The sequence below is a fragment of the Tachypleus tridentatus genome, chromosome 6, assembly GCF_004210375.1.
Source record: "Tachypleus tridentatus isolate NWPU-2018 chromosome 6, ASM421037v1, whole genome shotgun sequence".
In the NCBI taxonomy this organism is placed as follows: Eukaryota; Metazoa; Arthropoda; class Merostomata; order Xiphosura; family Limulidae; genus Tachypleus; species Tachypleus tridentatus.
Genome location: NC_134830.1, coordinates 74,255,207 through 74,270,655, shown reverse-complemented (window position 1 = coordinate 74,270,655; position 15,449 = coordinate 74,255,207). Strand labels below are relative to the sequence as shown.

At 30.9% G+C, this 15,449-nt stretch overlaps 1 protein-coding gene across 1 annotated transcript in view; it reads left to right on the top strand.

The window, feature by feature from the left end:
- Positions 1–14,024, top strand: part of LOC143252812 (RNA-binding protein 24-like) — an 85,852-nt gene extending 71,828 nt beyond the window's left edge. The window contains exon 4 of the mRNA XM_076505535.1: positions 7,873–14,024. Within this exon, the coding sequence (XP_076361650.1) occupies positions 7,873–8,209 (337 nt within the window). The 3' untranslated portion in view covers positions 8,210–14,024. The remainder of the gene's footprint in view (positions 1–7,872) is intronic.
- The last annotated feature ends 1,425 nt before the right edge of the window (positions 14,025–15,449 follow it).

Genomic DNA, 15,449 nt, shown 5'->3' with positions numbered 1-15,449 from the left:
AATAGTATACATTTTTTTATCATAACTCTTAATATGTTGAAGACTAATTGTGATTTGAACATAAAAAATAAACTTTATAGAAATGCTGCTCTGTAATCGTCTGTACTACATATGCTTACAATAAATGGTTCTATTCGATACCAGAACAATTAGCAAACTTGTATAAAAATAAGAAGTGCTATTTGTAACACTATTTAATCAGTTTTTCATTAATATTTACATTGCATGTAACTGCATATATTTTCAAACTAGTTTTGTACTGCTAAACTTACTTTAAAAAACAAATAAAATATCACAGAATATACTCGTCTTTGTACCTTAAATTAATGCTAAATTCCAGAACACAGAATTTTTAATACGAATTATGATAAATTTTAATATAACACAACATTTATATATTACTACAAAAATGCAAGATTAGCTAAAATTGAGAGTAAAATAAAATATTACCTACAATAATGAAACATCTTCGATTAAATGCAACATATTATGCATTGTAGAATGTATTATCACTCTAAACATACTATATTTTTATTTTTCACTTTACTGGTTCATTAATAAAACCAACAGGTACAACTACCAATCCTTATTAGTCTTATAATGTAAAATAATTGTTCTAGGAATGGATTTTTTTTCTCTTCAGTAATAGGCCTAGTTATAAGCAAGACGTAAATATGTTTAGATGTAAATGTACGTCTAGCTATTAAAATTCACCTATCACATGTAGGGATACGTATGTGTCACTAAGTTACTATGCTCTCATTAGGAAAAATAAGACATCGATTTTGTTTCCTGTTGGCTACCATAGCAACCATGGATAAATGGTTCCTAAAAATTATATAGTTAAATAAATATTTTATAGTTTTGACACAAGTTTTATTAAGGTGTTTATCGCAGAAATAATGTCCATTGGTTGAGATAAAATATCTTTTGTAAATCTATATTTCTGGGAGGAAGTTCATGAATACTCTGCATTTCTTATTTTCTAGATACTTTTACCTTAGGGTATAGTATCAAATGCATTTAGCACTGTAATGCATGTAATATTATTTAATTTGTATTTGTGCGCCTAGTATATGTATATATGCTGTTTGTTTTAAAACGCTGTTTTTAATTTAAGTTTTAGTAGTCAAAATGTAACTGTTTTAGCTGATGAATCGTTTCAATCATAATAATAGTATCCAATGGCGTCTGTTTATATTAGAATTTTATCCATTCACGTACTCATTGTTTTATTTTTTGTAACTCTTCTTTATCAAATCGTGTATTTAAAAGTACAGATGTTTTATTAATGTCGGTATCATACAATCATACATGTTTATATTTATAAATTATGCAATGTAGTTGTGTGTCACGTTACGTCATAAAATATTAAAGAGTAAAAAGCCGTGTTTAAATACATAATGAAGAACATTCATAAGTTGGTGTATTAATATAGACGTTCAAATTTCAAGATCCAGGAATGCTTTTATATTGCACGCATACAGAACGGAATAAATCACTGTTTCGTTGTTACTGCAATTTATCTAACACACAAGGAAAAAAAAGTCAAATCATACAGTAATTCAGCAATAAGCTTTATTTTGAACAATTAAGATACTTAAACGTTCAAAGTTTTCCAGTACACACAAAAAAAAAATATTCTGGGACCATCAGTGGTCTCAAAACAGATGTGTAATTTATTTAAATTTCCTACTAAAATTAAACAATATCATGCCTTCTGCATGTTTCCTGACAGGCCAATCCTTCATCCGTCTTCAAAATAAGATAATTATTTCCAGTGTGTTTCATCATTTCTATAGATTCTATAAAACTTCTAGCCATCATATAATAGAGTTTAGGTAAAATAATAGTTTTCCTCACTGAATGATATGACCGGTATAGCTTAGTCGACAGTTGGTGGAAAATTTTCACTTTTGTTATTTTTAACATTTCTATTATGTTGGTTTATTCTAAATTTTAGGTTTCTTGTAGTTTGACTAATATATACACAACCACATTTACATTCAATTTCGTAAATATGGTTTCTACTGCTTTTGTTGGCGTGATTGTGTGTCGAATCATGTAGTTTCTGTTTCGAGACGTCTCAGAATAAAAGAGTTTTATTGTATGCCTTGAAAATGTTGATCATTTGAGTGTTTCTGTTATTAATTTACAGAGTTATCTTGAAATTTTAAATCTTTTAAAATTTATTCTGAACTCTAATGTTAAAAATTAATATATCCTCTAGAGTCGTCATGTGTGTCACTGTGTTTTAATGTGAATAAAAATAAGACCTTGTTGTCTAAAATATTATGTTTTATGAGAACAACACCATAAGTCTTAATGACAAGATTTCAACCAGTGAACAACTGTGTTGAACCAAAAATGTATTATAAGAGCACCATTTATTCATTAAATACTGCTAACCAGTTTCTTCAACAATACACGATGTTTAAAAGTTTTGTCGGATCACCTGGAAGGCTCAGTCAGCTGATGTTTGTGTAATTTGGATGCTACGGTAATTTTTAATACAATTTTTTACGAAAATTCCTTAAAGCCTTGTTTTACAATAGTAAAGCTATGAGTAAGGACAAATTGCAGCCACTTTACAAAGAATTCACAAAGGTTACTTCTGTAATATTGCATAACAACTGGCAGGAAACTGGGTGCAAAGTAGGCACTTTGTGTTCATCCCTGGCTCTTCAGAAACAAACATTTATTGTAAAACTCATTTGTCTGGTAGCATGTCTACGAACTTCACACTACTGACTTGCCTAAATATATGTGTCTTGTGTGTAACATCGACCTCAAAGTCTGCTTTATTCATAAACGACCATGGGCACCAGCACATAGCATTTTCACACATTTATATAGAAATGATATCTTAGATTAAAGTGATTACCAAAACAGTGAATAAACAAATGATCAAACCTAAAGATTAAATGGAATACTGTTTTTCCAAGTTGTGTAGCACGTGCTTTTTATAAAATGACATTTGTATAGATTATGCAAGATACAGATTTGTGGAAATGCATTCAATTGTAATTTTTCAGATGGCATTAAATGTTCGCCGGTTTCATTTTCACGGTGTAGGGTACTTGTGGATGATGCACATTCGGTCGTGTTTCTCATTAGCAAACAAGCATAATGACAAGCAGCATTTACTTTTACTTTTTTATCAGATTTTCTTAAAAATTTGGCCCATGTAAAAAAACAAAAGCATAGATAATTAGCATTCCTAACTTCAATAATCATGTAATTCCAGATTACATTTTTATGCAAATAATACATACTTTATTGAAATTATAAAGACATTTAGAAAGCTATAAACATGGAATTATATTATATCTCAACGGCCTATTCATGTCTCATGACCTGTATTATAATTTTTAATGAAAGAAAATATAATTTTAGTAATTATTTCATAATTAATCTAATAAAATTTAGCATTTACTGATATTGATATGTTCAGAACTTTTCTACCATATTATTTTTAGTAACAATTGTTTTCATTGTATTCTTATAGCAAAACTATACAATGAGATATTAACATTCTGTTCATCTTGGAATCGAACCCTGGATTTAAGTTCGCAAACTGAACACTGAACCACTGGAGAATTTACTAAAAATGTCTAAATAATTAATTAGGATGATTTAACCATGGATATGAATTTAGGCAAAAATATAACAATCAACTTCATGAAGCTTCGCGTTATTCTTAACGAAAATAAATACGCTAGTGAAAAACAGTACGTCTTCGGAATAACAACGCTAGAAACCGGGTATCTATACATGTGATGAGCAGAGCATAAGTAGTCCATTGCATAGCTTTGTGTTCAATTACAACCGCCCAACCAACAAAAAGAACCAACTTTTTCTTTATTTATTTTCCTATCAATATTTTTCATCTTTTAATACAAAAAGCATATGACTATTTTATGCCTTTATTTTATATTTTATTTGGAGGGGAAAATCGTACTAACACCATTGATAACGTGTAATTTATAGAACAAGGTAATCTGTGTCAGCCTGTTTCAAAGGCCAAAATCATGTTACTAGAATAAGCTATATTTTATCATTAGCAAGTAGAAGATTTCATCGAGAGCCAGAACTTTCACCATGTAATTAGTACATAATGTATTTCATTGATATCTTAAACTGTCATCATGCAACTAGTACATAGAATATTCTAATGAATTTCACAATTCTTACCATATCTAACACATAGTTTCCTTGTTGAAGATCGGAACTTTCACGGTGTCACTAGGACATAGTACATTAGGTTAAAGAATGGAACTGTCACCGCGTCGTAATACATCGTACGTTACACTGAAGTTCGGAACTGTCATTATGTCTCTTGTACTAGTAAATTACGTTGAGGTATGAAACTTTTACCGTGTCACTAGCACAGAGTATTAGTACATTGGACTAAAGTTCAGAATTATTACCATATAACCAGTATGTAGTACATTAAACTGAAAGCAGGAACTGTTATTATGTCGCTTGTATTTAATAAATTACATGAAATGCCGGAACTGCTATCGTGTCACTAGTACTAGTAATTTACATTGAGTACAGAACTTTCACTGAGTCATTAGTACATAATACTTGTACATTACACTGATGGTCAGAAATGTAACCACGTAACTAGCACATAATACATTATACCGAGAGCTGGAACTGTCACTGTATCACGAGCACATAGTACATTACATTACTTAGTGTTGTGATCCTATATCCTACTTAATTATTTTAAGTAGTACCCATCGAAGTGGTTAAATATCAACAATGATTTGCATATCAAGTTACCTTCAAGGACAATGGGCTAAACATGCGAGGAACAACTTAACATACTATACACACAGAACTTTTGTTTTTATGTACATACAGTAGTTATGTGATCGATCCGTCTTCACAACAAACATTTTGCCAGATATAAACATAGCACGTTAGCCGTGAAAGACTTCCAGTTTCATCAAGATTGTCACCGACTTCTGTCATGTGAAAAAATTCGTTAATTGTTTTGTTTATACGTGCAAAATTTAGGTTCACATTGGGTTTTATGGGTTTTTATTATAATCAGGTAATGATTTTATAATGATAAAGATTATTATTATTATTGTCATCTCGACTTATGTTATTTTGTTACACTTTCAAAAGATATTTTATATTACGCACGACAATGAAGATAAATAAAGAACTCGTTGTTTCTCATTTTGAAAATTGTTAAAATTTGTTTGTTTTTTGAATATCGCGCTAAGCTACACGAGGACTATTTACGCTAGCCGTCCCTAATTTAGTAGTGTAAGACTAGAGGGAAGGCAACTAATCATCACTACTCACTGCCAACTCTTGGGCTACTTGTTTACCAACGAAAAGTGGGATTGACCGAACATTATAACGACCAGACGGCTGAAAGGGCGAGCATGTTTGGTGCGACCAGGATTCAAAGCCGCGACCCTCAGATTACGATTCGAACGCTTTAACCCACCTGGCCATGCCATTAAGATTTGTATTCACTGATACACATGTATAACATGCATATCAAAAGATAATGACAAAAGTAATATAATAAAATATACAGGCTGTTTGTTTTTATTTTTGTACAAATGACATTTCTGAGTTAGTAATAATCTTCACGGTGTAAGAAAAAATATCTGGGTACGTTTTAATGACAATAATATTTAAACATTTCTTACAGCATACAAAGAATCATAAAGTATTGATCAAACATAAAATGAGCCCCCAAAATATTACTTCAATTAATTATAATTTCATAGTTCTTTACGAAAGCTTTACTTCAAAAAGTATAAACAAGAAGTAAGGCTTTCGTAAAGAACTACGAACACTGAATTATTCATATACTAGACATTGTCACTCTCAAAGTACCATATCCAAATAGGACTTTGGTGACTATATTCTTTCACAGATTTTTTCTCCTTGAGGCACAAAGAAATTCTAAGGTCGGTAAATTCATTCATTTAAACCGACTCTCTTTCACGGATTCTTCTTTCTTCAATCTTTCCTGTTACAATCAGACTTTAAATGTCTTCTTTTCTCATAACATGTCCAAGAAATTCCAGTTCTCGAGAAGCTACCTTCTGCAAGTTGCTCTTGATAAAATATCTTCATTTTAGGTGTGATTTGTGCAACATGCCTTCAGGATGCACCTTAATAACCACAAATCAATTCCTCCAATTCTCACTACTATAATTAACTATTTTGTCCAACATTCTGGTGCATAAATAATAATTGGTATAACATAGCAATTCAAAACTCTCAACTTCGTCCCATAAAGATTTTATTATTTTTCAGCATCTTTTTCATGTTCAGATATACGCCTTCTGTTGTCCATATTATCTGTTTTATTCCATTAGCACATTTACCATCTGATGTTATCCAGGTCCTCAGGTACGTAAATTTATTGACCCGCATTGTCTATTTCTTACCTACCCTGACATTACATAGAGTAATGATTGTATTTTTATAATTACTATACATTATGCTTTTCTACGGCTGATACTTTAAACCTTCTTTTCATTTTAAAATTATTTCCAGCTTCTTGTCTAAACCAGTTATAGAAACTATATCATCAGCATCAGATAAGATGATCAAATTCTGTCCACCAATGATCAACTTGGTAAGCCTTCAATCTCTCCCAGGATTTTCTTACTGTACAAATTCAATAAATCAAGTGAAAAGTCAGCCTTCCTTCACCCCTCTCTTAATTTAGATAAAACCACTTAAATTATTTTCTATCTTGATCACTGCGATTTGGTCCTAATACAAGTTTCTTAACATCATCTAATTCTTCCAGCATTTTTTTACCTTCACATGTTTAAACCTAACAAAAATTTTGATATAATTAATAAAACACAATTAAAAATCCTTCTTCGTTTCTTTTACTCTTTCTGGAAGCATTTATTGTGCTATGATCTTCAATAAAACCACGTTGAAGTTTTGCAATATCCAGTCCTATTCTACTTTTAGCTCTCATCATCACTTTTAATAGAATCTTTTTCACATGTCTCATTCACATTCAATGGCTCCAACTATCTTGGGGAGCGCAATAAATATAGATTACTGAAATACTCAAATGTTTCACCACTTTCATAAATCTCTTTGATAATAGTTGTTAACTTTTCTATATCAAAATTGTTCAAACATTACATTTGTTCTTTTGCAATTTCATCTGATCCTGTAGCCTTATTCGTTTTCATTTTGTTGATAAATATTCGTATACTTTTGACTTAAGAATTTACAATAGATAGCTTTACCTCATGACTATCGTGGCATAATCTTCAATATACTAAGTCCTATTTTAATGCTTGTTCTCGTTCCATAATTGTATAACCATTCGTAGTTTTATACATCAACTAGCAGTGCATCTCTCTTATCTGTGATGTGTTAGATATTTATTCCTAGACATTGATACAACATCTTTAACCTCTTGTATTTGCTTTTGTAAATTTTTATTAAATTATTTTACTTTTCTTCATTGCTCAATGAACGAATTACTTTGTCCAGTTTCTTACAATATGGGCCCGGCATGGCCAAGCGCGTTAAGGCGTGTGACTCGTAATCTGTGAGTCGCGGGTTCGCATCCCCGTCGTGCCAAACATGCTCGCCCTCCCAGCCGTGGGGGCGTATAATGTGACGGTTAATCCCACTATTCGTTGGTAAAAGAGTAGCCCAAGAGCTAGCGGTGGGCGGTGATGACTAGCTGCTTTCCCTCTAGTCTTACACTGCTAAAGTAGGGACGGCTAGCACAGATAGCCCTCGAGTAGCTTTGTGCGAAATTCCAAAACAAACAAACAAATATTAATTTTAAGATTTTTTTAGGAACTTAATTCATTGTTTCACCTGTTTACAGTTTTTTCTTTATTTCAGTTTCCCTGCCCAGTATGTGTATCCTTCTTCTTTTCTACCTGCTACTCCCGGATTGATCGTTTCACCACACACTTCGCTTTCTCCGGCAGCTGCGGTTGCAGCAAACGCTCACTTCTATGACTACACAACGGCGTTTCCTGCTCAGTATACAAATGGATTGGATGCATCTTATCCGATTTCGACAGTAACTCCGGCTCCTCCTGCCGGACATGGAGGGAACCCTTTTCTACCTTCTATTCCTTATGCCTATCCACTCCCGCAACCTCTTCATGGAGGAGCCCCAACTATTTATCCTGTATCCTATGCCCCTCAAATACAAGAAGTTAGGATGCAATAATGAGGGTTCTATACTGTATAATAAAAAGTGAATTATGATATATTACCTAACCTAGAAGATTAAGTTGGGTTTGTACACACTATTTATGAACAAAAGGTGAATTTAAGACAAAAAGTTAGTATATGTTGTTGCAAGCAAGATAACAAACATAAAATGTCAATGTATTAACTTGTTCTGAAAAGTTTAGTCTGCTGTCTGTTGTGTCTAATTGTGAGTCAGCTATATGTTTAAATATATGTACTTTTATGCATTTGTTAAAACACAAAACGTTAAACACAAATGTCAACTATATTTTCGAACAATTCATTATTACATAACGTAGATTTACAACTAAAAATAGAGTTGTAGTTAATTCAATAATTATTTATTATTAAAAATACTAAATGTCAATATATGACAGAAAACTGATCTTAGGAAGGGTATTAAATTCTCAAAAAGTGAAAATGCACATTTACACTTTTCAAATTAATTTCACTTTATAGTACTAGTTAGTTTTGTGACGTCTATCTTAATTTGATTCAAAAATTTGTATTCACGAATAATTAATTATTTTACACGTTATAGTATAACTTTTCACTTTTCATACTTTTCCTCTTTTATTCTTGAAAAATGCACCCATAAATATTTGTGTATCTTTATCGTATATCTTACATGCTTTTGTTTCTCGAATTCCATTCGCGGATGTGGCGTTACCTGTTGGATATTTATGAAACTCATAATGAAAAAAAAACAAACACGCAAGTTTAATATTGTTTCGTACATTAATTTATTTGTCTTTTAAAATGTTATACTTTATTTATGACGATTCACAAAAACTTCTTTTGAATATTTTTTGTTTAATATTTGTTACTTAAATGACTTGAGTATTTACAACAAGTCTAGTTTTATGGTTCTATGTAACCACAAAAGTTTGAAAGGCCTTTTGCAATTGAAGTATGAAGAAACGTTATCAAACACTGGAAATAATTTTCTTCGGCCTTCATTTTCCGAGATTAGATTAGAGGAAGAAACTGAATTTTCTATTTTTGATGTTACTAACGTTATATTTTTGAACAGTAAAACTTATCAAGTTAATTTAGACGCAAAACTTAAAGTATTCAGTGTTATCATTATATACATCTTTGGACTATGTGTTTATGAAAGATGCTACCGCCTTTCATGCTAAAGGTAGTTCTCAGGTGCCTTCACTTCCCAGTGTTCTAAATTTTCAAAGTAAGTATACATCTAGTAGCTAATCCTACACCATTATCACCTTATATTTGATTAAAAAATCCCATTCCATTACAATCACATATTAGGTAACACGTCCCCTACCATTACCATTCTATATTATGTAACAAATCCCATTTCATTACTATATTATATTAGATAACACGTACCTGCCATTACCACTCGATATTAAGCAGCGAATTCCATATCATTACAATCTGAGAAGTACATTTCAAGCATTGTTTGCTCTTATGAGCCGAGATATAATGATGATATAATTTTCACTCAATGGAAGTTTACATAGATTTAGATGGAGAAAGCTTCTTAGCGTTATATTTCGCTATGCAATGAAAATGATTATAAGAAATATCCTAAAAAGTGTACAGTATTTAATGGAATAAAATATAAAATCATATGCTCTTCACTTTCATTTACTTTACTTTTTTGTATAATGTTTTTGTCGCCAACATTAGAATTGGCATAAGGAATTGCAAATATTCATTATTGCTTTTATATATGATATCATAAATCTTAGAAGTGCCTACATCCTAACCATTGCCTTCATAAACCTTTATATTATGTTGAAAACACGTTGACGTTAAAGCCATTAAAATTAGATTATATTTGATTTTTACTCCTTCATATTTTCATATTAATAAAATAAATATCTAAAAGTGCCTAGCGTTTTAATTGTGCCTTACATTCTAAGTTGTGCATTTAATAATTTTTACTGGTGTAGGATTTTGGAGTGATATTTAGTTTCTACACACAAACAATAACGTTTTTATTGCGTTACAAATAAAAATAAGCTTACATAGAATATAGATTAGACAGAAAAATTTAATAGTATTTACAATATGCTTGTTACACCATATTTTGAAAGACTAATCATTAAAGTTGTAATGAAAATGATTTATGGTTATAATACGAATAATTATATATTTATATATTTACTGAGTAGTTACAAAACTAAAACCTCATAGTATTTATATTGCATTGAATATTTACAGTTGTTCACTCACTCTCACAATTGATATTAATGAGCATTTTAACTGCTAAAAATATCTAGTAATACAACATGCAAAATTGCAGCTTCAACGACAGTTGTATCGAATCGGATTCCAAAATAACTATTGTATTGAATTAACAATATTTAATATTTTTTTACATAAAATTAAGTTTAAAACAATTTCTTTCAATCAAATGGTTAGAAAACTGACAGACATTTCGACAGTCTGGTGTCTTCCTTAATAGCTGTTGCGTGTTGTGGATTATAGATAAAATGTGGTAACTGTAGTAGCACGTGGTACTCTGATGAAACGCTTGTACTGGTACCAATGTTCATGTGATTTTTTATTCCCAGGATACGCACTGACACATAAGAATGCGTTCAAATTTGGTATTGATTATAGCTATGAATTCAGATTTCCAATATGAAATGAGATTATTTGTAAGAATATGTTGTGTTAAGATTGAAACAATGATTTGTTTTTCGAAATTAATATAATCTTTGTTTTTTAATACGCGCAGTTTATGTTCGATCTGTATTACTAAATTAAATTCTATAACACGTTTCACAATGAATTTATTACATGATACTGATTTTGTGTTTGGGTTAGATTATGTCTTTTGGATGGACTAAAATATGACTTAAAGCCGTGCGAGTTCAATAAAAATTAGGCCCAACATGAACAGATAGTTAAGTCACTCGACTTGTAATCCGTGGATTGCAGGTTAAAATCTCAGTCGCACCAAACATGCTTGCCATTCCAGTCGTGGGGGCGTTGTCAATCCCATTATTCGTTGGTAAAAAAAATTGAGAATTGATGGTGATGACAAGCTGCCTTCCCTCTAATATTACACTGCTAATTCAAAACAAACCAATCAATAACAGTTCTATATTAATTTTATTTAAAACGTATTTTAATTTGTTTTAAAATAAAGGTGCACTGTAGTTCTTTGTTTAAAGTTAAGCCCAAAGCTACATAACAAGTTATCTGTGCTCTGCCCACATTGGGTATCAAAACCCGGCTCCTAGCGTTGTGCCACGGAGGGACCACTGTAGTTTTAGCGGTCGTATCTTTAACTCATATTTCAACTTGAAAAGCGGATCTCAATTTGTTTTTCATTTCTCTTTCTATTCCGTTGTTTTGGATATCATACAATGTTGGATGAATACTTGGAGATTTTCTTTTCCCTATTAAAATCTAAATATACGGAAGTTACCAATAAGAAAGTAGATATCGTTTCATGGTTTTGTGTAGCTCATCTCTCGATCGCTTCTTTCACCCTGCTCATTATAAATGGTTCTCTTCACCACGGTGTATTACTTTACCATGTACAGAGGTGCTTGCTTCACATCATGAATATAGCAGTTTTTTCTCCTTCTACTAGATCAATAAGTCTTATCATGGTTCCTGCTTTCGTGGCTTCTTGCCGAAGTTAATGTGGATCTCCACTTTACACAATTGCCACTCTTTCGGAGTGGTCTTCAAATTCGCTGTGTATGTGGCTTCGTATTCACTGTAATGAACTGGCAGATAAGTCATTTGGAGTAATACTTTCTTTTGGTGGTTTTTCTGTTGTTTTTCTACTTAGTAATTCATAATTCAGAACTTGTTTCTCAAAGACTTTTGTCTTCATGGTTTTGAGCTCCTGCGACATTTATTAATCGCTTTCAATTGGATAAATGCCTCGTTATATTACAGCACCGTCGAGAGAATCGTTTACATTTTGATATTTGTCATTTGAACCGTGCGTTGCAAAAAGAGTGGTTTGTTGAGTTCTATCTTTTTTTGTATTGAAAATCATTCTTTAAGACCATTGAACATGTTTCCCACTTTTAAAGAAATACGTGAATCTCTTAAGCAGTTTATGACAGAGTTTTAAGAGCCTTTTTATTATAAAGTTTCCTAGGTGGACCTTGTATATCCTTGTTTAAAGTTTCCGTAATTGCAAGAGATGTTCTTCATTTTCTAAGGACGTCTTCGTAGTTTAATTGTATTTAACTATTGTTGCCAATTGTCTCTTAGTTTTGCCTGGTTAGTAGTTGCTATTTTGCGTTCTTCCAGAAATATCGAATCTTGGTGTGCATAAATCCACATTAGATTTTAAGTATCATCCAATAACAAACTTACCGACTATAACATACAGTAGCCAATGAGGAAGACACTAGATTGTGTCAAAAGTTTGACATATTTTTATAATTTTCAGTTTAAACGAAATTGTTTTGAGCTTAATTTGGTCCCGTTTTTTTGTTTTTTTTTACTAAAAGCGTTGTTAATGTTACTTACTCAAACTTACCTTAATGAATGCTCTTTTGCAAGTATAATATATAGTTTTTGTTTTACTTTTTTCAAGTTACAAATAGCAGTAAACAAGATACCATTAAGTAAAAGGATCTTGTAGTGGGTTACTCGTTTCAAATTATGACTTGTTTTTATTGGTATACAAGTTTATGAATTGATATTTGCAATCTTTTGGTACTGCCTATTTTATTATAGATATTCTCTGATATCATATTTAATGTTATATGAAACTTGTATGCTAGAGCAAGATTTGCTGTAAACAAGTTTTGTTTCGATAGATAAAGACATGTCTTAAGTATAAAAAGAAATGTTCAAAGACCTTTCTAGTACTGGAAGATCAATCAAATCGTTTTAACTCAAACTGATATCTTTTTGTATTAAAACATGCATGTGTAACAGTTTGTTATTTTTTGGGGGCAAACTTTTGTTCAAGTTCATCTTAGTGTTTTAATAAACATATTAAAAGTACATGACGCTTATTGATTATTGATGAACTGTGATAGCTATTTTTCAAGTCAAAGTTTTAAGAAAGCGTAAAATCCGATTTTGGTAGGAAATCTTTGGATTACATTGATATGTTTACAAATTATATGTTTAAATTAAAAAGCAGTGTATAACAGTTAAATTAAGATACTGTAATTATTGTTGAACTGATCTTTTGATGCTAAAAATAAGTGTTATTTTTCTCTATGTTATTTTTTAATAAACACGATATTTATCTTCGTGTACTTTGCAGAAAACAAAGGAATATCAGTGTAAAAGGTCTTATGAAATAAAAACATTTGCAAAATAATTCGAGGTGAAATTATAAACCTATTTATCTAACTGTAGAAAAACTCTTACCTTTTCGATAAATTGCAAATGTGAAAGTTAGCGAAACTCTTATTTTTGCTACAAACTAATAGACTTCATGATACATTTTGTTTTATTGTTTGACATGTATCATTACTTCATGGTAGTCATCCTTGTACATAACAATCTAATTACGTTGCATTTAGTTTAGTAACAATGTGTTCATTTTGAAATTTTCTCTTTCAAATGTAAGTAATTTTTTATCTATTACAGGCACGCACATAAAAGGTGTGAATACACTTGACACGAAGTGTTTTAAGAGACTAAACGTTATTTAAAAAGTCAAATTTTAAGATTTATCCATTAAGTATCTTTCGTCATTATCGGCATTTTCATTAAACCGCCACCCAGATGTTTACCATAATTGTACGGTTACTTATATCTAATATGTACGCATGTTTTTCATCAAATAATAAATAAGTTGTACAAAACTTTGCCCAACTACATTCTTATCAGCGATCTGAGTTAGTACTTTTATTAAACTATACACACCGTGAATACAAGAATTTTGGATAATAATAACCTATAAAGTAAAAAATTTAATCACGGACAGATTTGGTCTGAGGATTGTTAGATTTTTTTTATAGTTTGATAATTGTTTTATTCTGAAGCCTTGATACTAGAAGTGTATTTTAATATGTAGAACCAAAAGTTTACTACTAATTTCACTGTAAGTGGAAGAACAACAAAACAGACATAGCATGAACTTTTCGTCCTACTTCTTCAAACATATTAAAATATCCTCACTTTCTTCAAGTGTTCTTTGATATTTCATTCAGCAGAAATTACTCTAAATCAGCAATCAAATAATCATTTAGCAGAGATACAAGTTCATTGCTTGACTACTCAGTTTAAGTAACTTAGTAAACACATTATCTTCCCTTATAAAAAAAAAAAAGGGGTGAACGTAAAAAATATCCAGTATCTGTTGTTAAGATGTATTGACATTATTTGTTTGTTTTATCGTAAAGCCATTTTCGCTGTGTTTATCATTGGAAATTAACTCTCTATTTTAGCATTATAAGTCCGTGAACTGAAGCATTGGAAGATGGGTATGAAAATAATGGGTGATTGGTGCCTATATCTCTGAAAAACTTTAATATGTTCCTACAGGTGTCCACGTTCTCACTGTACATGCATGAGCTTAGAAAAATTGAAAATTGTTCATTATACTAGAATATTATGTATTGAACGACTAGATTATACAGGTAATTATGCAAAATGGAAAATTCATTTAGCAACGAGTAAAGCTGTATTAATTCTAAAGAGAGAAAAACAGCTTCTTGTTTGAAAGCAAAATATATTTACTGCCAAAGCTTTCCTTTGAATACTATGAAATAATATAAATATAATAAAGTAGACTGTCAATTATTCTTTTCAAAGTAGAAAAAATATGCAGTTTACATAAACATAATATATATATATTACTACTTGAAATACCGAAAACTTCTAGGCATTTAAACAGAAATGAAACAACTAGTACGCTGCAAAATGGAAGCACATGCAGATACGTTTGCATTGGCAATGATAGGATATCCAGAAAAGAAAAGAAAAGAGGGTTTTCGAATATACCTTTATAAACTTGTCAGTTTGCACGAACATACAAACGTGCTGTAGACCTCGTTCTGCGTTAGGATAAAACGAATGGAACTTCTTTAAAATATATACTCTTAATTGAACGAAGTACATAAACAAAATAATGACATGTACAACTATCTAAATGTGTTTTTTACAAATACATAAATAAAGCAATAATATATATTTATATACGTATCATGTATTTCAAAATATAGCGAAAGAATTTCGCGTTTAAACGACGGATGTTGTTATTGACATGGAAGGCTTTATTTATATCATATCGATTTGGTGCC